Source organism: Ceratotherium simum, chromosome 40 (genome assembly GCF_057802395.1).
Source record: "Ceratotherium simum simum isolate JZ-2026a chromosome 40, ASM5780239v1, whole genome shotgun sequence".
In the NCBI taxonomy this organism is placed as follows: Eukaryota; Metazoa; Chordata; class Mammalia; order Perissodactyla; family Rhinocerotidae; genus Ceratotherium; species Ceratotherium simum.
The window spans coordinates 3,152,652-3,178,781 of NC_141939.1; the positions used below are offsets into that span (position 1 = coordinate 3,152,652).

Sequence of the window (26,130 nt, forward strand, 5' to 3'; positions counted from 1 at the left end):
AGAAAGTCTTCCTTCAAACAATGAGCCTTGGTCACAAAAGGGGGAAAGGAATCCTCCAGCACATTCTTGACATTCCTACGGTGGCCCCATTGCTTGTGTGGGCCTGAAGGAGCTCCGCATCCACAATCGTCCAGTGTTTTTGTTGTAGGACTTGGATAACTGAGGTCAGTGCAGAGGAATTGCCCAAATTCTCTGGAATTTCTCTGGGGCTCCATTTGCTCTGTCAGGGTCTCCACAAGCAGACCCTCTTCCAGTAACAAGTCAAGACGTGACCCACAGAGGATTCCCACACACACATCTGGTAGTGAGGCCCCTCAGACCCAGAGTCAGATTCCCACCAGCTCCGAGGGAACGGTGTGCGCCCTGAAGGCGCATGTGACAGGACTTTGAGCCTTGAACTCTCGAGAAGTAAAGGACACCAGCCACAGAACACAGGCTGTGCACCAAACACTCAGCCGTCCTGCCGTCCTGGGCAAAATCATCTCTCCAGGGAGGAAAAGAAAAGATGGCCACACCGGATGAGACTCGTCCCTGCTGCCGTGAGCTCGGAGCCCTCTGCTGCTCTCCCGAGGCCACCAGGACTGCAGCCCCGGTTCTGCTGCTGGAAGTGTTTACACCCGCTGACCTCTTCCAGCAGTCAGGGGTCACTGCCATGCCAGGAGGGCGTGTGCTGTGGGGACTGACCAGCATAGCGACTGTGTGCTCAGGGAGGGGCTCAGCACTCCAATTCTAAGGGGGGGGGGTGTGCGCGTGTGTGTGCGAGTGTGTGTGTGTGTGTGAGTGTGTGTGTGTGTGTGTCTGTGTGTGTGTAGAGGCAGGTTAAGGATGAGCTACTGCAGAGAAGGGAAACACCATCAAGGTGAAGTCAAGGAAACATAAGCACCAGGGGGCAGGAGGATGCACGGAGAGGGAGGTCAGAGGAGAAAGACCAAGACCCCGACACACTGAAGCCTCCCGGAGACCCCAGAGAACGGGGCTGAGAGGGAGACGGGGGACTGAGAGGCAGGGGTAGCAGGAGGCAAACACGGAGGGGCTTCTGCCAGCTCCTCTAGTTCCTGTGTGAGCCCCACCCCCTTGTAGGGAGGACTCAGCTCCCAGCAAGTCAGAGGAGAGGCGTCCTTCACTTTCTCACTCACTCAACCCACTCATTCATTCATTCATTCATTCACGCATCTAACAGACACTGAGAGTGACCATGACCACGGCCAGCACTGAGGCAGGAACATCCAGGGACACAGACTTTAGTCAAAGACACACACTAATAAATGGAGTCCCTCTCTCCCTTCCTGTCTCTCTCTTCCCGTCCCACCACCAGGCCCCCCTGGAGCAGATCTGGGTCCACCACGGGCAGAGTCAGGTCCTGGTGAAAGTGTCGGGGCCCAGCGAGGGTGAACACCAGCTCACACCTCTGCCCAGGACAGGGAGCCCGGAAATCTGCACAGGATCCCCCACTCTGACCCCATGGGGAGGCGTCTGGGTGGGAGTCAGAAGATTCCTGTGTGGGGACCCCCACCTCTTCTACCAATTATTGGGAGTCTGAGCTCTGAGGTGACTCCCAAGGTAAACACCGGGAGAGATATTAAGGCCACCTGACTCAGTTTACCTATGCCTGTTGCTCTGCCCTTCCAGCCCTTCATCAGCAGGCTCCTTCCTTCCAGGGGACCTATCCTGCCATCATCCCTCCCAAGGCCAGCATAGCTAGTGTCCTTTCATCTACACTGAAGGCAAGACCAGGACTCAGGGGGCCTGGAGTCTGTTTGTAAAGAGGGGATGGTGAGTTGGGATTCACAAAGAGAGGAGGGGAGTTCAGGTCTGTAGCTGATATTACCAGGGCGAGTGTAGACTGGGAAAGGCCCTGTTCAGGCCTGCACCCCCACTTCCCTGAAGTCCCAGGGCGATCTTCTCTCCACAGTACCCACTACGCCTCTGCCCCCCAGCACTGGCCGTGAGCATGATGAACGATCTCTGACCAGTATCGCCCTCCCACGTGAGGCAGAGGACAGTCACTGGTTCCTGAGTGGAGGAAAGCTCCTCCAGAGTCACAAAGCTGGGAGCCCTCACACAGGCTTGTCTTGGCCTGGATGGAAAGTTTTCCTACCACACCTGTACCCCCTGGCTTTACCCAGCAGGATAAACAGAAACAAGGAGGTTCTGTGAAAAATACTGGTAAGCCACCTAAAGAGACAAAATCCGTGGAAATGTAGACCAGATGGGAGAGGCTTCGGTGCAAGAAAAACAAAAGGTATTGATGGGGGTCACCAAATAGGTCACTAATGACATCAGCCAACAAAACAGGTGTGCGCCTGCCAACAGTGAGAAGAAATCCCCATCAATGGCCTGGCGCTTCTCTGAGGGTCCCGGGGTCTCCCTGGGGAATTGGTGGTGACTGTCAGTTTCACCCTCTGTCTACCCTTGGGGTCAAGGACTCTCTTGTGATTCACAAACATCAGCCAGCTGGGAGATGAGACCCTAGCCCCTGTCCTACCACTGCCCGCTGAGGACAAATGTGTCAGAGGGCACAGTCTGTGCAGGGACATGGGCGGACTCTGGGTCCAGGCGGGAGACAGACCACAAGCAGGGGCCTGCAGGACAGGAAAGGGGTGCCCACAGGGTGGGCTTCCAGGTGGAGGTGTTGGGTATGCCAGGCCTGAAGGACAGAGCACTTAGCCCCCCCATTGCCACCTGCAACAAAGGAGTACCACAAATGAAGACCAGCGAGGACTGTGGGGCTGGTTCTGGAAACAGTCCTAAGACATAAAAGCTGGGTGCTTCCTTCCTGCTAGACCCCTGAATCCACCTCTGCCTGGCTTATCACCAAGGAGCTGTAGGGCAGAATGGGTGCTGGGGGAGGTGGGGCACAATTTTGTGCAGAGGCTGCCCTCTCCCTGCACCAGTGCCCGCCCAGACGGTGAAGCACTTACAACGAAGACAGATCAGTTCTGAAAGGTTTAATCCCGGGCCCTCTGGTGACTGGCTCCTTCACCTTCGGGCAGATGCAGCACTTTGCTCTGCACTCAGGATTCACAGAGCTTTCCCCAGCTGTCCTGGCACCAGGCTGGCAGGGCGGTGCAGGAGACGCTCAGGAAGTGCCCACCCCCAAGGCAGAAGGCAGCACAGACAGCCCCTCTTCCCCTTGGCCACCCCATCGGGCTGACCAGGGGTAGCTCCGAGCAGAGAAGCCACTGGGAATGCCTACAGAGGGTGCTGTCTGTGCAGTACTTCTGGAGACCGCAGGGACAAGTCACATGTCCCCTCCACAGCCCTGCCCACCCCAAATCTCACTCTCCCCTGCCTCATGCACCCTGCCCGGGAAGGGCATCTAAGGTCATAGGTGGTACGGGATCGCCTCACAGCCCCTCCTGCAGTTGCCCCTTTCAGCGTGGATTGGCCAGTGGATCTCGGGGCAGGTGTTTGACTTATTAGTAAATTAATGATAATTGCACCTAATGGCTATTGAGCAGGAGCGTGTGCATCACGTTGTTTGAAGAGCTTTATGTACATTAAACTCACTTATTCCTCATAGCAATCCTTGAGGTGGGTGCTATTACAGCCCCATTTTATTGATGCAGAAACTGAGGCACAATGGCCGGCTCACATTCCACAGCTGCTGAGGGCCGGCTCTGACGGGTTGCCCATGGAGCCAGGTCAGGACGTCCCTGCATGTGGCAGGTACCCAAGGAGACCCACAGGCCGTTCACCATGAAATCTCCCCGGTGTGGGGTCGGCTTTGGAAATGGCCATGAGAATAGTAACATGGGGGGAGAGGAGACTAGCCTCTTAGCCGTCATCCTGCTCCCAGCCGCCCTGGGTCTAGAGGAGACGAGATCACAGAGGAGGAGGCGACGGGAGGCAGGCTCCCCTCCCCAGCCCTCCACTGGCTCAACAGGCTCTGTTCCTTCAGAGGAAAGAACACCAGGGTTTGTGTTTAACACCAAAACACAAGAAAAGATCAGAACCCTGAAGGACATGGCTCCCTCTTCAGCAGACACAGGGCTGTGGTCCTCATCCCTGGGACCATCAACACGACCTTTGTCACCCCCACCCCCACCCCTACTAACAGGGTAGGGACGTGGGCTTCACCTTCTGTTCTTCCTCCTTTGCTCTTTTCCTGGAGTGACCGCCCCACCCGCCCCCAAAGTCTGTACCCTGGGCCCTCTAAGGGCCTCCTTCAAAGTTGGACCCAGGAGTTTCAGGGGTCCTCCCCCTCCTCCTCCTCTTCCTGCCCCCTCCCCTCCCAGCCCAACTGCCTTCTAACAGGAGTGGGGGCTCTAGTGTGGAGTTTCAGGTCAGCTGAGACTGGCTGAGTGGCCCTGGGCCTTCCTCCTCCCCCTGCCTGTGCCTATCAGTGTGTGATGGCTGCTGACAAGGCTTTTCCTTTAGTTCCTACACAGTTTCTCAGGCCTTAGGGCCTTGGTGCATTGAAGTGATTCAACACAGGGTTGTTTTCCCCCAGTGTGGGCAGAACACTAGCTATTACTGAGCTGGACTAGTGAGAGCCTGGAGCGGAGAACCAAGGCCAGTAGGTCACCCTAGGAAGTCATTATGCTGCTGGTGCCCAGCAGGAGCCAACCAGGAGGCAAACCTTCCACCAGAATCTAGAAGGCAAGTCAGGGCTCCATGATGCAGAGAATCCAGGGAGCTGCTCCGTGCTCCCGGGAACAGTCTGAATCCTGTGGGGAGTCGGCCTGCACCTCCCCCTGGCATTAGTGCTTCAGGGACGAGGGGGCCCCTCACCCACTGTCCCCATCCATCAGCACCGAGGAGAAGCCTTGCTGGGCTAGCCCATCAGTCCCGCCCTTGGCGGCCTTTGGTCCAAAACACTATTTCCAGGGCCTGGTACTTGAGAGGCCAGGAGGGAGCCCCAGACTGTCTGTGTCACAGGTGGAAGCCAGGGCTCAGCTCTGAATCCATCAGGAGTCAGCCACCAGCCCCCAGCCCGTCAAGATTGGCTGGCCCATCCCACCTTAAGGCAGGCCCCAGGGGGCCCAGTCCCCACTCCAGCCCTTCCTTCAGAGAATGTGCCTGAGCCCAGAGCAAAGCCAAGCCCTTCCTGAGGCTGCAGAAGTGGCCTCGGCCAGCAGCCCAGTGTGCTCTCCTCTCTCCGTGTGCCTGCAGGTGCCAACAGTCAGCCTTTGTCCCTGGCCCCACCTGAGCATGAGTTCTCCCCTGCCATGGCATCTGGGGTCCTCCTGCTCTCTCCTAGAAGCACTGGGACAGAGATGGGCCTTGTACCACCCCCCACATTACGCCACCTGTGTCATATCGAGGAGTGACTCATGGAAAGCTTAAGAGCAATCTTTCTCAGTGGAGCCTGGTTGTGCTGACATATGTATGACCTCCTAGAGCTGAGCCCCATCACCACACTTAGCAGCTTCCAGAGAACAGCTCAGTCACTGACTGCTGATCAGAGCAGGCCTCTGGTTCTAGAAAAACCAGAAAAGTCACTTCTTAACTCCAAGAACAAACCTCTGAGAGTCCTCTACCTGTAATTCCCTCTCCCTTTAGAGAGGGGGAAAGGAGAAAACCCAGCAGTATACTTAGCCCCTTCTAAACAGCTGCAGAGAGGGGCCCCCAACACAAGAAGATGACACAGGGCCAGGGGTCAGTGGGCACAGCTAGGGAAGGCCTGCCTCAGCCCCTGTCCTGAACTGGCCATAAGGGCAGCCCCCACTCTCTGGTGACTGTATGAGGGGTCCTGGACTGAGGCAGTGCAGAGAGGGTGCCTGCTCTGGACCCAGGAGAACCTCAGGGCACGTAGATTCCTGCCCTAGCTTCTCACTGAGAACTGTCCCCACATCCTGTCCCCCCAGAAAAACGTCGAGGGGGTGGGCTGGCCGACCCTTGACCACTCCAAACCTCACTGAATCAATGGAGGCTGTGCAGTAAAGTGCAGATTCCTGGGCCCTCCCTGGACCTAGTGACCCAGAAACTCCAGGGTGTGTTTTTGACAAGGAAGCCCAGGGTAGTGTGAGCTCCCCACTGGCTCAGAGCTGTCCCTTCACTCCCTGGGGGGAGAGAAGGGAACCAGGCCTTGCCCAGGGCTCCCAGGTGGGCGGGGCACCTGTTCATGGTCCTTCTGCTGTGGGCAGAAGTTCATCCCGGGTGTCTGGGCGAGTGCAGAGACCTGGACGTGATCTGCTGTCACTGCAAGAAGCAGCACCCTGGAGACTGAGGGGCAAGCTGCCCCCCTCTCTGAGCCTCAGTTTCCTCCCAGCGCTGGAAAATCAGGTTTCTGATTCTACATGTCTCATCTCCTAGGAGTCCTCATGGGTCCTTCTCAATGGAGCAGAATGTGGACCACCCACCAGAAAGCTGCTCCATCATCCTGCCCGCCCACCCCACTGCCCAATCCTGGCTCTGGGGCCACTGTTCCCAGACAGGTGAACATCTAGGGCAGGTCCCAGGACTTGTTTGGTCACCTCAAATAATAAAAACTCCCCAGTCACAGACACAGGCTCATTTTAGTAACTACTATGTCCAATTCACTGTAAGAATAGAAACTGCAAACCGACTCCAGGTGGTTCCCCCACCCAACCCCCACCCCAAAAAGTGCACCCTACAAGCATTGACTCCCACCCGTTGACCCTAGTCCTCTGAGTCCCCAAGATCCTGAGAGGTAGGGCCGGCCCTGTGGCTTAGCGGTTAAGTGCACACGCTCCGCTACTAGCGGCCCAGCTTCAGATCCCGGGCGCGCACCGACACACCGCTTCTCCGGCCATGCTCAGTCAGCGTCCCACATACAGCAACTAGAAGGATGTGCAACTATAAGATACAACTATCTACTGGGGCTTTGGGGAAAAAAAGGAGGAGGGTTGGCAATAGATGTTAGCTCAGAGCCGGTCTTCCTCAGCAAAAAGAGGAGGATTAGCATGGATGTTAGCTCAGGGCTGAACTTCCTCACACACACACACAAAATAAAGATCCTGAGAGGTACATGCAATGAGGAGACACCAGCCCCTGGATAGGTGGGTGGCATTCCTAGCAGGATCTTTCCAAAGAAATGTCTTCTCTGAATTCCCAGCCATTCTTTCAATCAATCCACTCCTTTTATCGGCTGGGGAGGAGGCAGCTGGGTTAATGATTTCATAGCCCCTTTCCAGGCATTTTCTTCCCAAATTCTGAAAGTGAGGGTGTATGTCCTGGTGCTTTGTCAGAGAAGTTTCCTCTTTGGGCCGCGGCCAGAGTTGAGACAAAAAGTGGCCTACGATAACATCTTGTTCTGTGAATGGTGGCTGGAGTGTCATGATGCTCCAGATTAGAAAGGAGGAGGAAAAAGAAACAGAGACTGTGGTTCTAAAAGGAATGGTCCCCTTGGGTGGGGATGGGAGAACAGGCCAGAAGCAGTGCCCTGGGTGGAGTTGTTGTGGACACTCCACCGGGGCCTGTATGGGGGTGCACCTGTGACCCCACTGCCTGCAACAGCAGCATGGCCTCTGGGGCTCTGGGGGTGCTCAGATTGCAGGGTCACATCCCCTGGTTGGGCTGCCTTCCACTTCCTGTGGGGACTCTGCAGCTTTCAGGGGTCAGGAACTCTGGGGTAGGGGTTGCTGGGCCAGGGTAAGGTTACCATGCCCCACCCTGAGCCATGACCCTTCCCTGCTCCTGTGGGCAGTGTCCCTACCTTGAGAGCGCAGTAGAGCTCCACCCTGTGGGCCCTGGAGGCCAAAGCTTTGACATCTGCCCCTCCCAGTCTATGGTGAGCTCTGGCATGAAATAGGAACTCTGAGTCATCAACTCACTGGAAGACAGATTTAAAAAACAGTCAAGCATTTCACACCCATTGGACTAGAATAAAATTACAAAATCTGACGCTGCCAAGTGTAGCAAGGATGAGGAACAACAGGGACTTTCAACCACTGCTGGTGGGAATTGAGAAGGTCCCGGTTTAGCCTGAAGCTTATACAATTTGGGGACCTTCTTTATAAAAGAATAAAAATGAGTCTGGGTAGGGAATGTCAGCAACGTGGTGGAGTGAGCTGTTCCCTGTGTCTCTCCCCCTTCCAACTACAACTAAAAGGACATTCATTGATCAGCGGAGGATACCCACACAGCACACCAGGATGCCTGAGAGACCTGAGCAACTATACATCTGAAGGTGGATGGGTTAGCCACCCCCCCACCCAGGAGGTGGTGGAGATAGGTGAGCACCCTCTGGACCCCAGGCAGCCCAGTGCACATGTGTGACTACTTTCCCGGCTGGAGCAATCATAGCACTGCTGTGGCCCCCAAGGGTGGGAGCATGCCTCAGCATGACTGTGAAAACAGGTGACAGCAGCCCTGAGCCCCCCATGTGATCCCTTCCCCGTCTACTTGGGGAGCCCTCAGGGCCACGCAGCCCACAGAGAGTGGCACAGGCTTGGACCCAGTGGGGAAGCCCCACCTGCCAAGCACAAAGGTCGGTGCTACCTAGGAGCAGAGGGCGGTTGAGCTGCAGCTCAGGTGAACAAGGTCCCAGCTGCCGTGAACACCCATAGTACTGCTGCAACTCCGAAGGGGGAAGTGTGTCTCGGTGGGATTGTGGGAGCTGGCAGCAGTAGCCCTGAGCCCTCGTGTGATCACTCTCTTGTCTGGTGGGAGAATCCACAATCCCACCCAGTCCCAGGGAGTGGCTGGCTCGGTCCCAGACGGGAGCTCGCGCCCACCAAGCACAACGGCTGGTGTGACCTAGGGGCAGAGGGTGGCTGAGATCCCAGTCAGGTCGAACAAGCTCCTGGCCGCTGTGAATGCCCACAGTATCACTGCAGCCCTGAAGCAGGGAGCACAACTCCGTGGGTCTGTGGGAGCAGGCGGTAGTAGCCCTGAGCCCCCATGTGACCACACTCTCATCTGGTGGGAGAATCCACAATGCCACCCGGTCCCAGGGATTGGCTTTGGCTCGGTCCCAGATGGGAAGTCACGCCCACCAAGTACAATGGCTGGTGCGACCTAGGACCAGAGGGCGGCTGAGATTTTAGTCTGGGCAAACAAGCTCCCAGCTGTCATGAACACCCATAGTACTGCTGTGGCCCCAAAGCAGGGAGCACAGCTCTGTGGGTCTGTGGGAGCAGACAGCAGTAGCCCTGAGCCCCCACATGACTACTTCCCCACTCGGTGGGAGACCCCACAGGGCTGCTGCGATTCCAAGGAGTGACCCAGGCTTGGACAGGCACAGCTGACAGGGATCATGGCAGTGGGCTCAGACTACACAGCTCCTGTCCCCCACCAAGTGGCAGCAGGTGGAACCTGCGTCCAGAAACTATCACTATGCACTGGCACAAATACATTCCATCAAATGGCATAAAGAAATATATTAATACTCCAGACCAGAAGGAAAAAGACAAACACCCAGAAACCAATCCTGAAGGCGTGGAAATCTACCATCTAAATGACAAAGACTTCAAGACAGCCATCATAAGAAAACTCAATGAGCTACAAGAGAATTCTGAAAGACAGTTCAATGAAATCAGGAACCAAATTACTGAACAGAGGGAATTCTTCACAAAAGAGATTGAAACTATAAAGAAAAACAAAACAGAATTATTAGAGATGAAAAACAAAATGGATGAGATAAAGGAAAATCTGGAGTCCTTAAACAAATGGCTGATAATAAAGATGGGATTAGCAATCTGGAGGATAGGAACACAGAAATACTTCAGATGGAGGAGGAGAGAGAACTTAGACTAAAAAGAAATGAAGAAAGTCTCCAAGAAATATCTGACTCAAATAGGAAAGGCACCATAAGGATTATACGTATTCCAGAGGAAGAAGACAGGGAAAAAGGAACAGAGAACTTGTTCAAAGAAATAATAACTGAGAACTTCCTAAACATGAAGACAGAGCTAGAATTACATGTAAAAGAAGACAACAGGACTCCTAATTACATCAATGTAAAAAGACCTTCTCCAAGGCATATATAAGTAAAGTTGGCAAAAGTCAACGATAAAGAAAACAATATTAAGGGCAGCAAGACAGAAGAGAATAACCTATAAAGGAAACTCTATCAGACTTTCAATGGATTTTTCAGCAGAAACCTAACAGGCTAGGAGAGAGTGGAATGATATATTCAAAATTTTGAAACACAAAAACTTTCAGCCAAGCATACTATATGCAGCGAAAATATCCTTCAGATATGATGGAGAAATAAAAACTTTCCCAGATAAACAAAAGCTGAGGGAGTTCATTGCCACAAGACCCCCCTACAAGATTTGATCAAGAAAGCCCCCACACCTGAAAAAAAAAAGAAGAGAGGGTTGACAAAGCCTTGAGCAAGCAGAAAAATAGGCAGACAAAACCCGAAATTGCAACTCTCTATCAGAACAGATTAACAAACACTTAACTATAACTCTAAAGATAAAGGAAAAGAAAACATCAAAAATAAATATTATCACTTCATTTTAACCACAAATTTACAACACATAACAGAATAAATTGTGGCAACAACTTAGAAGGGGAAGAGGAAAGGGATGAAACCTGCTTAGACTAAGGGAACAAGAGGCTATCAGGGAATGGACTATCTCATCTATGAGATCTTTTATACAAACCACATGGTAATCATGGAACAAAAAAATCAGAACAAAGACACAAATGATAAATAAAGAGAAAACTAAGAAAACCATCATAAAGAGCCACCAAACTGAATTAGCAGTCCAAAATACACAGGACGAGAAACAAGGGAAAAACATAACAACTGAAAAACAAGAGATAAAATGGCAGCATTAAGCCCTCATATATCAATAATCACTCTAAATGTAAATGGATTGAATTCCCCAATCAAAAGACACAGAGTGGCTGGATGGATTAAAAAACAAGACCCAACAATTTGCTGCCTCCAGGGAACACAACTCAGCTCTAAAGACAAACACAGGCTCAGAGTGAAGGGATGGAAGATGACATTCCAAGCTAATGGAAAACAAAAGAAAGCAGGTGTTGCCATACTTATATCAGACAAAGCAGATTTCAAGATAAAAAAGGTAATGAGAGACAAAGAGGGACAATATATAATGATAAAAGGGACACTCCACCAAGAGGACATAACACTTATAAATATATATGCACCCAACACAGGAGCACCAAAGTATATAAAGCAACTATTAACAAACCTAAAAGGAGATATCAACAACAACACAATAATAGTAGGGGACCTTAACACCCCACTTACATCAATGGATAGATCATCCAGACAGAAAGTCAATAAGGAAATAGGGGACTTACATGAAAAACTAAACCAGATGGACTTATTAGATATATGTAGAGCACTCCATCCAAAAAGAACAGATTACACATTCTTCTCAAGCACACATGGAACATTCTCAAGGACAGACCATATGTTGGGAAACAAGGCAAACCTCTATAAATTTAAGAAGATTGAAATCATAACAAGCATCTTTTCTGACCATAATGCTATGAAACTAGAAATCAACTAGAAGAAAGAAGCTGGGAAAGTGACAAGGATGTGGAGACTAAACAACATGCTACTGAACAACTAATGGATCATTGAAGAGATTAAAGGAGAAATCAAAGAATATCTAGTGACAAATGAAAATTAAAATACACTATACCAAATCATATGGGATGCAGCAAAAGCGGTCCTGAAAGGGAAATTCATAGCAATACAGGCCCACCTTAACAAACAAGAAAAATCCCAAATAAGAAATCTTAAACTACACCTAACAGAATTAGAAAAAGAAGAACAAACAAGGCCCAAAGTCAGAAGAAGGAGGGAAATAATAAAAATTAGAACAGAAATAAACAAAATTGAAACCAAAAAAAAAAAAAAAACCGTAGAAAGGATCAATGAAACAAAAAGCTGGTTCTTTGAGAAGATAAACAAAATTGACAAACCCTTAGCCAGACTTACCAAGAAAAAAAGAGAGAAGGCTCAAATAAATAAAATTAGAAACGAAAGAGGAGAAATCACAATGGATACCACAGAAATACAAAGGATTATAAGATAATACTATGAAAAACTATATTCCAACAAATTGGACAATCTAGAAGAAATGGATAAATTTTTAGACTCATACAACCTCCCTTGATTTCATTCAAGAAGAAATAGAGAACCTGAGTAGACCAATCACAAGTAAAGAGGCTGAAACAGTAATCAAAAACCTCTCAAAAAATAAAAGTCTAGGACCAGATGACTTCTCTGGAGAATTTTACCAAACATTCAAAGAAGATTTAATACCTATCCTTCTCAAACTATTCCAAAAAATAGAGGAGGATGGAGCACTTCCTAACACATTCTACAAGGCCAACATCACCCTGATACCAAAGCCAGAGAATGACAATACAAGGAAGAAAAATTACAGGCCAATACTGCTGATGAACATAGATGAAAAAATCCTCAACAAAATATTGGCAAACTGAATACAGTAATACATTAGAAAGATCATACACCATGATCAAGTGGGATTTATACCAGGGACGCAGGGAGGGTTAGACATCCACAAATCAATCAATGTGATACACCACATTAACAAAATGAGGAATAAAAACCACGTGATCATCTCAATAGATGCAGAGAAAGCATTTGACAAGATCAAACATCCATTTACAATAAAAATTCTCAACAAAATTGGCATAGAAGGAAAGTACCTCAACATAATAAAGGCCATATATGACAAACCCACAGCCAACATCATACTCAACAGGGAAAAACTGAAAGCCATTCCTCTGAGAACAGGAACAAGACAAGGGTGCCCACTCTCACTACACTTATTCAACATAGGGCTGGAAGTTCTGGCTAGAGCAATTAGGCAAGAAAAAGGAATAAAAGGAATCCAAATAGGCAATGAAGAACTGAAACTCTTGCTGTTTGCAGATGACATGATTTTATATACAGAAACCCCTAAAGAATCCATTGGAAAACTATTAGAAATAATCAACAACTACAGCAAAGTTGCAGGGTACAAAATCAACTTACAAAAATCAGTTGCATTTCTATACTCTAACAACGAACTAACAGAGAGAGAGCTCAAGAATACAATCCGGTTTACAATTGCAACAAAAAGAATAAAATACCTAGGAATAAATTTAACCAAGGAAGTGAAACATGGTTTCACAATACAAGGAAAACTATACAATGAAAACTATAAGACATTATTGAAAGGAATGAATGATGACATAAAGAAATGGAAAGATATCCCATGCACATGGATTGGAAGAATAAACATAGTTAAAATGTCGATACTACCTAAAGCAATCTACAGATTCAATGCAATCCCAATCAGAATCCCAATGACATTCTTCACGGAAATAGACCAAAGAATCCTAAAATTCATATGAGGCAACAAAAGACCCCGAACAGCTAAAGCAATCCTGAGAAAAAAGAACAAAACTGGAGGCATCACAATCCCTGACTTCAAAACATACTACAAAGCAATAGTTATCAAAACAGCATGGTACTGGTACGAAAACAGACACACAGATCAATGGAACAGTATGGAAACCCCAGAAATAAAATCTCACATCTATGGGCAGTTAATTTTCTACAAAGGAGCAAAGAACATACAATGGAGAAAGGAAAGTATCTTCAATAAATGGTGCTGTGAAAACTGGACAGCTACTTGCAAAAGACTGAAAATAGACCATCTTCTTTTGCCATACACAAAAATTAACTCAAAATGGATCAAACACCTGAAGGTGAGACCTTAAACTATAAAACTCCTGGAAGAAAATGTAGGCAGTACACTCTTCGTCATTGGTCATAAAGACATCTTCTCGAATTCCATGTCTACTCAGACAAGGGAAACAAAAGAAAAAATAAACAAGTGGGACTTCATCAGATTAAAGAGCCTCTGCAAGGCAAATGAAATCAGGATCAAAATGAAAAGACAACCCACTAGCTGGGAGAAAATATTTGCAAACCACATATCTGACAAGGGGTTAATCTCCATAACATATAAAGAACTCACACATCTGAACAACAAAAAAACAAATAACCCAATCAAATAATGGGCAGAGGATATGAAGAGACATTTTTCCAAGGAAGATATACAGATGGCCAATAGACATATGAAAAGATGTTCAACATCACTAATCATCAGAGAAATGCAAATCAAAACTACACTAAGATATCACCTTACACCTGTGAGAATGGCTATAATCAGCAAGACAAAAAATAACAAAGGTTGGAGAGGATGTGGAGAAAAGGAAACCCTCACTCACTGCTACTGGGAATGCAAACTGGTGCAGCCTCTATGGAAAACAGTATGGAGATCCCTCAAAAAATTAAAAATAGAAATACCTTATGATCCAGGTATCCCACTTCTGGGTATTTATCCAAAGAACTTGAAATCAACAATCCAAAGAGGCTTATGCACTCCTATGTTCATTGCAGCATTATTCACTATAGCCAAGACATGGAAGCAACCCGTGTCCATCAACAGATGATTGGATAAAGAAGATGTGGCATGTGTATACAATGGAAAACTACTCAGCCATAAAAAAAGACAAAATCGTCCCATCTGCAACAACATGGATGGACCTACAGGGTATTATGTTAAGTGAAATATGCCAGACAGAGAAAGACAAACACCATATGACCTCTCTCATATGTGGGATATAAACTAACACACGGACAGAGAGAACAGTTTGGTAGTTACCAGGGGGAAGGGAGTTGTGGGGTGGGCACAAGGGGTGAAGGGGCGTATTTATATGGTGACTGACAAATAATAATGTACAACTGGAATCTCACAATGTTATAAACTATTATGACATCAATAAAAATTTTTAAAAAATGAGTCTGAGTCTTGGAAGCAAGTGAGGGTCCTGAGCTTAATTAAGCTTCACAGAGAGGTGTCAAGATGGCAGTGTAGGCGACTCTGGACTCATCTCCTCCCATACACAAAGCAAATTTACAACTACTCTTGGAAAAATTACCTCTGAGAGAGAACTGAAAACTGGATAAAAAGAACCCTTGCAACAAGGGACAGTCCTAACTGAGGTGGAAGAGGCAGAAATTCCTTTCTGGAGAGGAAAAAAGCCACCTTTTAGCTGTGGCACTTCATGGCTGGCTGGGATCAATTCTAAGGTACACAGCCTTCCCTGGGGGAGTGGGGGACCTGAGCAGGGGAGCATTACTACTATAAGCATCTTTTGGACTCATCACAACGAAGATGAGTGTCATAATATCTAGCTTTTCTGGCTTTCAACTACAACAGAGAATACCCCCAGAAAAGCTATTGGATATAAGGGGGAAAAAGTCTGCTCTTGAAGGGCCCATGCACAAATTCACGCATTTAGAAAAGCAACCTAAAATCACCACAAAGACAGGTGTACAGTTCTTTGGTGAAAAGATTCACCTGATAGGCTTTGGGTGCATCTCTCCAGGGACTGAAACATTGGTGGCAGCCCTTATTGTGACCTAGTACAGGCATGCTGGCATGGAGGCTGGCAGATGCCTTTGGAGTTCTTCCACTGGTCTGTTAGCCCAGGGTCTGCCCCACCCACTAGAGCACTGATTTAATCCAGCTCAGCCAGGACAGGCAGCCCACCCTAGGGACTGGTCCCACCCAACAGCAAGCCCTGGGGCAACTTGTCTGCCTGCATAGGCTGGAGGTCTGGATCTTCTGCAGCCAGGTGAGTGGGTCCACCTCTGCAGGGCAGGGCAAGCATGAGGAGCGGGTAAAGTGTGTGGGGCATTGGAGGAATGTGTGGAGCCTCTGCAGTGGGGCAACTGAGTCCACTTCAGGTGGTCAGGGTGTATGCATGGGGCAGGACTGTGTTGATGGGGTGTGTGGCCCTATGGGCAGTGGGGCTTGTCGGCTACAGAAGACTTGTGCTTCTCAAACAGCCACATAGAGGATTGGCCCCACCTTCTAAAGCCTGAAACAACTGGGAGCTCCCATGCCTGGGGCAAGCCACACCTAGCTTCAATCCTGAGAGAGCTGACAAGAGCCTTGCAAGCCAGAGGCCTACAGCAATTGTAAGTCCCTGAGCCTAGCAATCAGCCACACTGAGGGCCTACTCATTTAATAGAAAAACTACAACAGGAAAGTGCTATTAGAATTTGCAGCCAACTGTGCTGGGGCTCCCCGGGCCCAATAAAGTGACTGAAGGGTCCATAGCAGCCAATACAGCTGAGCATTACAACCAGCTGGCCAAGGGGACAGCCTAGCCTCCTCCCTAGCCCACACAGGGGTCACTCCTGAAACATTTGGAACTTGTGATGAGATGGAAGCACACTGCTGGACCTCATAAGGCATCTCTAACATAACGCCACCTCTCCAAGATCAGGAGATGTAGCTGATCCACCTAATACATAGATATAAGCGCAGAGAAAGAGGCAAAATTAAGAAGCAAAGGAATACTGTCCAAGTAAGGGAACAGGATAAAACCCCAGAAAAAGAACTAAATGAAACAGAAATAAACAATCTATCTGGCAAAGAGTTCAAACAAAAAGTCATAAGGATGCTCACTGATCCTGGGATAAGAATGTATGAACTCAGTAAGAACATCAATAAAGAATTGGAAAATATAAAAAAGAACCAATCAGAGATGAAGAATACAATACTGGAAATGAAAAATTCAGTAGACGGACTCCACAGCAGAGTAGATGATACAGAAGAACAGATCAGCAAGCTGGACAAAAGACTAGAGGAAATCAACAAGCCAAATAGATAAAAGAAAAAAGAATTTAAAAGAACGAGAACAGTCTAAGCGACCTCTGGGACAACATCGAGCACACTAACGTTCGTATTATAGGTGTCCCAGAAGGAGCAGAGAGAGACAAAGGGGCAGAAAATCTATTTGAAGAAATAGTAGCTGAAAACTTTCCTAACCAAAGGAAGGAAACAGACATCCAGGTAGAGGAAGCACAGAGAGCACCAAACAAGATAAACCCAAAGAGGCCCACACCAAGACACATTATAATTAAAATGCCAAGAATTAAAGATAAAGAGAGAAGCCTAAAAGCTGCAAGAAAAAGGCAACAAGTTACATACAAAGGAAACCCCATAAAGCTATCAGTTGACTTCTCAGCAGAAACCTTAGGCTAGAAGAGAGTAGGCTAGAAGGGAACGGCGCAATATATTTAAAGTGCTGAAAGGAAAAAACCTACAGCCAAGAATACTCTACCTGGCAAGGTTATTATTCAGAATGGAAGGAGAGATAAAGAGTTTCCCAGACAAGCAAAAATTAAAGGAATTTATCACCAAGAAACCAGCTGTACAAGAAATGCTAAAGGGACTTATTTAAGTGGGAAAGAGAAGACCACAAAGTGGAATAAGAAAATTATTCGAAAAAAGCAACAAAATCACTGGTAAAGGCAAAAATACAGTAAAGGTAGCATATCAACAACCTATGAAGCTAATATGAAGGTCAAAAAACAGAAGTACTAAAAATACCTATTTCCATGATAAGAGGGTAACAGATACACACACAAAAAGAGGTTAGATATGATATCAAAAACATAAAATGTGGGTGGAGGGGAGTAAAAGAGTAGGGCTTTTAGAAAGAGGTCAAACTAAAGAGACCATCAACTTAATATAGATTGCTATATATGTAGGCTATTATATATGAACTTCATGGTAATCAAAAACCAGCAAACTATAACAATTTTTTTACAAAAAAAAAATAAGAGAAAGGAATCCAAACAATATAAAGAAAGCCATCCAACTACAAGAAAAGAGAGCAAGAGAAGAAGAAAGGAACAGAGAAGAACTAGTAAAACATTCAGTAAAAAGGTGATAAAATGGCAAGAAGCACATACTAATCAATAGCTACTTTAAATGTCAACGGACTAAATGCTCCAATCAAAAGGCTTAAGGTGGCTGATTGGATAAAAAACAAGACCCATATATATGCTGCATACAAGAAACACACTTCAGACCTAAAGACACTCACAAACTGAAAGTGAAGGGATGGAGAAAGGGATGCAAATGGCAATGAAAAGAAACCTGGGATAGCCATACTTATATCACATAAAATAGACTTTAAAACAAAAACTGTAACAAGAGACAAAGAAGGACAACACATAATGATAAAGGGAACAATCCAACAAGAGGATATAACACTTGTAAATATCTATGCACCCAACATAGGAGCACCTAAATCTATAAAGCAATTATTAATAGACGTAAAAGGAGAAATAGACAGTAACACAATAATAGTATGGGACTCTAACACTCCACTTACACCAATGGATAGATTATCCAAACAAAAGATCAATAAGGAAACATTGGCCTTAAATGACATATTAGACCAGATGGACTTAGTAGATATATACAGAACATTCCATCCAAAAACCAAAGAATACACGTTCTTTTCAAATACACATGGAACATTCTCCAGGATTGATCACATACTAGGCCACAAAACAAGTCTCAATAAATTTAATAAGACTGAAATAATACCAAGCATCTTTTCTGACCACGAAGGCATGAAACTACAAATCAACTATAGGAAGAAAATCAGAAAAGCCACAAATATGTGGAGATTAAACAAAATGCTACTCAACAAGGATGGGGTCAATGAAGAAATCAAAGGAGAAATCAAAAAATACCTGGAGACAAATGAAAATGAAAATACGACATGCCAGAATTTATGGGATACAGCAAAAGCAGTTCTAAGAGGGAAGTTTATAGCGATACAGGCCTATCTCAACAAACAAGAAAAATCTCAAATAAACAATCTAACAGTGCACCTTAAGGAACTGAAAAAAGAAGAAAAAACAAAGCCCAAAATCAGTAGAAGGAAGCAAATAATAAAAAACCAGAGCAGAAATAAATGAAATAGATGCTAAAAAAAAAAAAAAAAAATAGAAAAAAGTCAATGAAACCAAGAGCTGGTTCTTTGAAAAGAAAATTGACAAACCTTTAGCTAGACTCACCAAGAAAAAATAGAGAAGGCTCAAATAAATAAAATCAGAAATGATAGAGGAGAAAAGACAACGGACACCTCAGAAATGCAAAAGATTATAAGAGAATACTACAAAAAGCTATACAACAACAAATTGGATAATCTAGAAGAAATGGCTAAATTCTTAGAATCATAAAATCTTCACAAAACTGAATCAAGGAGAAATAGAGAATTTGAATAGACCAATAATCAGTAAGGAGATTGAAATAGTAATCAAAAACCTCCCCAAATATAAAAGTCCGGGCCCAGATGGCTTCCCTGGTGAATTCTACCAAACATTCAAAGAAAATTTAACACCTATCTTTCTCAAACTCTTCCAAAAAATTGAAGAGGAGAGGAAGCTTCCTAACTCATTCTGTAAAGCCAACATTACCTTGATACCAAAACCAGACAAGGATAACATAAAAAAAGAAATTTACAGACCAATATCACTGATGAACATCGATTCAAAAATCCTCAACAAAACACTAGCAAATTGAATACAACAATGCATTAAAAAGATCATACACCATGATCAAGTGGGATTTATTCCAGGGATGCAGGGATGGTTCAACATCTGCAAATCAATCAATGTGATACACCACATTAACAGAATGAAGAATAAAAATCACATGATCATCTCAATAGATGCAGAGAAAGCATTTGACAAGATACAGCATCCATTTATGATAAAAACTCTGAATAAAATGGATATAGAAGGAAAGTCCCTCAACATAATAAAGGCCAGATATGAGAAACCCACAGCTAATATCATTCTAAATGGAGAAAAACTGAAAGCTATCTCTCTAAGAACAGGAACCAGACAATGATGTCCACTTTCACCGCTCCTATTTAACATAATGTTGGAAGTGCTAGCCAGAGCAATCAGGCAAGAAAAAGAAACAAAAGGCATCCAAATTGGAAAGGAAGAAGTGAAACTGTCGCTATTTGCTGATGACATGATTTTATATATAGAAAACCATAAAGAATCCACCAAAAATGGCTGGCCCGTGGCTTAGCAGTTAAGAGCGTGTGCTCCGCTACTAGCGGCCCAGGTTCAGATCCGGGTGCACACCGACGCACCGCTTCTCCTGCCATGCTGAGGCCGCGTGCCACATACAGCAACTGGAAGGATGTGCAACTATGACATGCAACTATCTACTGGGGCTTTGGGGAAAACAAAAAAGGGGGGAGAAGGATAGGCAATAGATGTTAGCTCAGAGCCCGTCTTCCTCAGCAAATAACGAGGAGGATTAGCACAGATGTTAGCTCAGGGCTGATCTTCCTCAAAAAAAAAAAAGAATTCATCAAAAAACTTGTAGAAATAATAAACGAATACGGTAAATTTGCAGGATACAAAATCAACATACAAAAATCGTTGTGTTTCTATACACTAACAATGAAGTAGCAGAAAGAGAAATTAAGAAAACAATCCCATTTACAATTGCAGCAAAAGAATAAAATGCCTAGGAATAAACTTAACCAAAGAGGTTAAAGATCTGTACACCGAAAACTATAAAACATTTCTGAAAGAAATTGAAGAAGACACAAAGAAATGGAAAGATATTCCATGCTCTTGGATTGGAAGAACTAACGTAGTTAAAATGTCCATACTTCATAAAGCAATCTATAGATTCAATGCATTCCCTATCAAATTTCCAACATTTTTCACAGAAATAGAACAAAGAATCCTAAAATTTATATGGAACAAGAAAAGACTCCAAATAGCCAAAGGAATCCTGAGAAAAAAGAACAAAGCTGCAGGTGTCACACTCCCTGACTTCAAAATATACTGCAAAGCTATAATAACCAACACAGCATGGCACTGGCACAAAAACAGACACACAGATCAATGGAACAGAATTGAGAGCCCAGAAATAAACCCACACATCTATGGACAGCTAATTTTCAACAACGGAGCCAAGAACATACAATGGAGAAAGGAAAGTCTCTTCAATAAACGGTGTTGGGAAAACTGGACAGCCACATGCAAAAGAATGACGGTAGACCATTATCTTAAACCATATACAAAAATTAATTGAAAATAGATTAAAGACTTGAACGTAAGACCTGAAACCATGAAACTTTTAGAAAAAAACATGGGCAGGACGCTCTTCAGCATCAGTCTTAGCAGCATATTTTCAAGTACCACATCTGACCGGGCAAGGGAAACAACAGAAAAAATAAAGAAATGAGACTATATCAAACTAAAAACTTTCTGCACAACAAAGGAAACCATCAACAAAACGAAAAGACAACCTAACAATTGGGAGAAGATATTTGCAAACCATATATCTGATAGGAGGTCAATATCCAAAATATATAAAGAATTCATACATCTCAACAACAAAAAACTAACAACCCAATCAAAAAATGGGCAAAAGATCTGAACAGACATTTCTACAGAGAAGATATACAGATGGCCAACAGACACATGAAAAGATGTTAAACACCACTAATTATCAGGGAAATGCAAATCAAAACGACAATGAGATATCACCTTAAGCCTGTCAGAATGGCTATAATTAACAAGATAGGAAACAAGTTTTGGAGAGGATGTGGAGAAAAGGGAACCCTCATACACTGCTGGTGGGAGTACAAACTGGTGCAGCCACTATGGAAAACAGTATGGAGAGTCCTCAAAAAATTAAGAATAGAACTACCATACGATCCAGCTATTCCACTGCTGGGTATTTATCCAACGAACACGAAAACACAAATGCGTAAAGATACATGAACCCCTATGTTCATTGCAGCATTATTCACAATAGCCAAGACTTGGAAGCAACCTAAGTGCCCATCAAGGGACGAATGGATAAAGAAGATGTGGTATATACACACAATGGAATACTACTCAGCCATAAGAAACGATGAAATCTGGCCATTTGTGACAACATGGATAGACTTTGGGGGTATTATGCTAAGTGAAGTAAGTCAAAGAGAGAAAGTCATATACCATATGATCTCACTCATAAGTAGAATATAAAAACAATAACAAACAATCGCATAGAGACAGAGATTGGATTGGTGGTTACCAGAGGGGAAAGGAGGAGGGAGGAAGGCAAAGGGGGTGATTAGGGACATGTGTGTGGTGATGTATGGTAATTAGTCTTTGGGTGATGAACCTGATGTAACTACACAGAAACCAAAATATAATAATGCACACCTGAAATTTATATAATGTTATAAACCAATGTTTACAATAAAAACAATTAAACTTCATAAGCTTCCCAGTAACTCCACATCTGGGCTGTGTAAATTGGAATAACCCTTTTGGACAGCAATGTGGTAGCATCAGGGAAAATGAAGATATGCATTTCCTATGACCCAGCAGGTCAAATCCTCTGTGTGTTCCTCCAAGAAATTCCCAACATGTAACCAAAATGGCAAATACAAGAATGTTCTCTGGCAATGCTGTCTGCAATAGCAAAAAGCCACCAATTGGAAATAGCCAAAATGCCCATCAACAGAAGAATGGATAAACAGCATCAACATGTATAAACCTCAAAACGATGTTGCATGGAAAGCATATTGCAGAAGGATACGTACAGGAAGATACTATTTCCATAAAGTATGAAAACAAAACAGTGCCCTGTGTAGTGCATATGCCATCAGGTGTGCAGGGAAGGTCTAAACCCTGCTTGGGAGTCATGAACATCAGATTCAGCCTGGGGGGCATCCTGAGGATGGAAGGAGGAGAATAAGACAGCTGAATATTGAGGGGCTTAGATGCCTCTTGAAAAGCTTTATTTCCTTAATACTGAAAGTAAATAAGGCAAAATACTAAGATTTGACAAAGTTGAGTCATAATTACGTGGGTGCCTATTAAAGTATTATATATACTTTTCCGTAATATTTGAAATATTTCTTAATTTTTGTTTTTTAAAAATTGAATTTTGCATAACATAAAACTAACCATTTTAACTCGACCATTTCAATGGTATTTAATACATTCACGATGTTGTGCACCAACCACCTCTATCTAATTCCAAAACATTTTCATCGCCCCAAAAGGAAACCCCGTACCCATTAAGCAGTTGCTCCCTGTTTCCCCCTCCTCTCAGCCCCTCGCTAACCACCAGTTTGTGTTCTGTCTCTACGGATTTACCTATTCTGGATGTTTTATATAAATAGAACCATAAAATATGGGACCTTTATGTGTTGTTTCTTTTACTCAGCACGGTGTTTTCAACTTTGTGGTCTGTCTCCATACTTCATCCCTTTCTACGGCTGAATAATACTCCACTGTGTGAATATATCACAGTTTGTCCATTCCTCCGTTGATGGGACATTTCGGCTGTTCCACCTGTTGGTAATTGTGAACAGTGCTGCTATGAACACGCGTGTACATGTACCTATTCAGGTCCCTGCCTTCAATTCTTTTGGTTATAAACCCAGGTGTGGAATTGCTAAGTCATATGATAATTTTTTTTGAGGAACCACCAAACTGTTTTCAACGGCAGAGAACCATTTTACATTCCCACCAGCATGTATGAAGCCCCCAATTTCTTCACATCCTGGCCCATACTTGCTATTTTCCAGTTTTTTGATAATAGTCATCCTAGTTTCATGTGAAATGGTACCACATTGTGGTTTTAATTTCATTTTCCTCCTGACTAATGATCTGAGCATCTTTTCACATGCTTATTGGTCATTCATACATCTTCCTTAGAGAAATGTCTATTGAAGTCCTTCGCCAATTTTCTAAGTGGCTTGTTTATCTTTCTGTTGTTGTGTGGTAATAGTCCATAATTCAAAAAAACTCTCCCAGGGTGGCCAGTGCCTCCTCGGGCCCTTCAAGTCTCTGCTCTTTCACACACCAAAGCACATCCAGCTTCCTGTGTACAAAGTGTGCCTAGGAAAACTTAAGGACTGGTGTCTGCTTTCTTTCCTGTTCTCCCAGGCACCCTGGGACCCATCCCCAATCTAGAGAGGAAGAAAGAGGTTGGAGGTGACAACTGAGGCACCCAGAGCCTCTCAGGAAGTGGGAGGCGGGTTGGCTTTGGGGGAGAGGGGCTGAGCGGGAGGAGAAAAAACAACTTCTAAGACAGCTGAGAGGGAAGTGGTCTGGGCAAGGGAGAATTATTTCCTCTAGAAGCCCCTACTATCACAGGTCACCAAACCGCCCTGGAGGAGTAAGTTTCCACTACTCCACAGCTCTGAGATTTCCTACACCCCTGCTCTCTCCTTTCACTTGGTAGGGTGGGGTGATCCTCCCATCCTCTTCCCCACAGATCACCCTGCCTGCCTGGGCTGTTCCTACCCCCAGGGGCACTCCTTCCCCTAGGCTGGGGTACCAAGAGGAGTCAGCGGGCACTGGGAGGCTGTCCCCTCTGTGAAGTCAAGTCCCCCACACCTGCCACCACCTGCCGCCACCTGAGCCAGCTCTTGTGAGGGCAGGAGAAGGAGGTGCCCCTGAGTCTTTTGCATGAAGCCCAGCTACCACCCTCTCTCGTGATTCTTGTCACAATGCTCCCCGAACAGCTACAAAGGCAGAGGAAGCCACTCATTAGGGCAACTGAAGAGACACTAGGAATACCTTTTGTTGCTTCAAAATCTCTCTGTCCCATCACACCTCACCATCAGCCATCATCTCTTTTGGTCATGAAACTCTGCCTTTGTAAATACAGTGGCATCTGAAGGAACACCCACTACTTATTCCCGGGTCATGGGCACTGTGTGATCATCTTCAGAAATCAGCCTTGGACAAGCACAGGCCAAGTGCTGAATAGACGCACCCAGAGGAGCCATTTGGGGAAAGAATGTCGTAGTAGGTGTAAGACCCTCCCCACTCTGGGCCTGGCTGTCCCTATCTAGAAATGGTGGTGGGCATAGTGGTGTCCAAGGTTTCTTCTAGATGTCACTTCCTTGATTCTGACTAGCCCCAGGATTTGAAGTCACTCTGGATACATACAGGTGTGAGCTCAACTCAACGCTCACAAATGCAGTGATAAGGTGCCACCAGGCAACCTGGGTCCCCTTAGCCCTTTGCCCCAACCCCTCCACGGGTGGCAGAACCTGCTCCCTCAGCTGTTCACACCCTCCTGCCACCGTCAGGCAGTAAGAAGCTGGGGTCCTGAGTTTAAACAGTCAGGTTTGGACATACTCTTTTCCAACCACAGAATACACACGGCATGCCCCCTCCCAGGTAAGGGCCTGTGGCCCCTGGAGGGTTTACGCTGAGGGTAGTCTGAAGCTTTAGGACAAGGTGAGCACTTTACCAAGAGCCCAGGGTAGGAAGTACTTTCCTGCAGCCACCAGTGGAGCTTTGGGGCTCCAGCCTCAGGAGGGGCCAACCACAGATACAGAGGCCTTGGGACTGCTCAAGACCAGCCAAGGCACAGGACCCCTGGCGCAAGACCCCTCCCTCCCCTCCCCCTACTCCATACACAGGGCAGAATGACTATGGCAGAGCAAACGATGGCCTGTTTTATTATTTCCAGATCAAAGCTGTCGCAAATACATTCTCTCACCAGAAACTTTAAAAGGCCAGAAGAGAATTCTTTGGAGTCAGTTCCTCCTACACCAACCATATCCCCAAACCTCGGTTGGTGATACTGAGGTTACTTTGGCTGATTTTTGTAAACGAAATCCTACCCCTGGACAAAGCTGGGCACCTCTGTAAGAACATCCCTCTCTATAAGAGCTTCCTCTGCGTGGCCCATGGGAAGCGGGTCGGAGCGCAGCTTTGGAACCAGCGCAACAGATGGACCCTGACCCGCTTCCAACATCTGACCCATGCTGCGTATTTGGTTCTTCCACTGAGTTCTGGAGACTGTTTCCCTCATTGTCGTTGGTCTAGAAGGGGCCAAACGACTGGGGTGGCGGGGAGACTTTCCGCTTTCCTCTCCCTGGCCCCGCTATCCCGATGCCCCCGGGACCAGCGCAACTTGTGGATCTGGTCGCATCAGCTGTGCGGAGCCGGGTGACAGCGCGCAGCACAGCGCATCCCGCCCCCGCCCCGGCTCAGCGCGCCAGCCACTCACAAGCTCCCAGATGAAGAGTAGTTCAGGGCAGGTAGTGAAGACTTTGAGGCCGCTGGGCAGGGGGCTGTCGTCCATGGCGGCATGCTGGCGTCAGCCTCAGGACAGGACGGGAGCGGCTCAAGGTCCACGCTGACCGCTCGCTTGCTCAGCGGAGCCCAGTGGCCCCGGCGCACACCCGCGGGCGGGTTAAGAGCGGAGCCGCCCGGTGCCCAGAAGGGAGGAGCCCGGGACACCGCCCGCCCCGCCCTGACCGGGGCAGCCTGGCGCGCCCAAGGGACCCAGCCGGAGCGCCTCGGGCGCCGCCCTGAGCCGCCAGAGGGCACACGAC

General features: G+C 46.3%; 1 protein-coding gene across 1 annotated transcript in view; it reads right to left on the reverse strand.

Moving 5' to 3' along the window:
* The window catches only part of LOC101399406 (myelin and lymphocyte protein-like), a 38,117-nt gene extending 12,229 nt beyond the window's left edge, over positions 1–25,888 (reverse strand). Inside the window, exon 1 of the mRNA XM_087426081.1 lies at positions 25,803–25,888. Within this exon, the coding sequence (XP_087282207.1) occupies positions 25,803–25,877 (75 nt within the window). The 5' untranslated portion in view covers positions 25,878–25,888. The remainder of the gene's footprint in view (positions 1–25,802) is intronic.
* Positions 25,889–26,130: the final 242 nt, after the last annotated feature.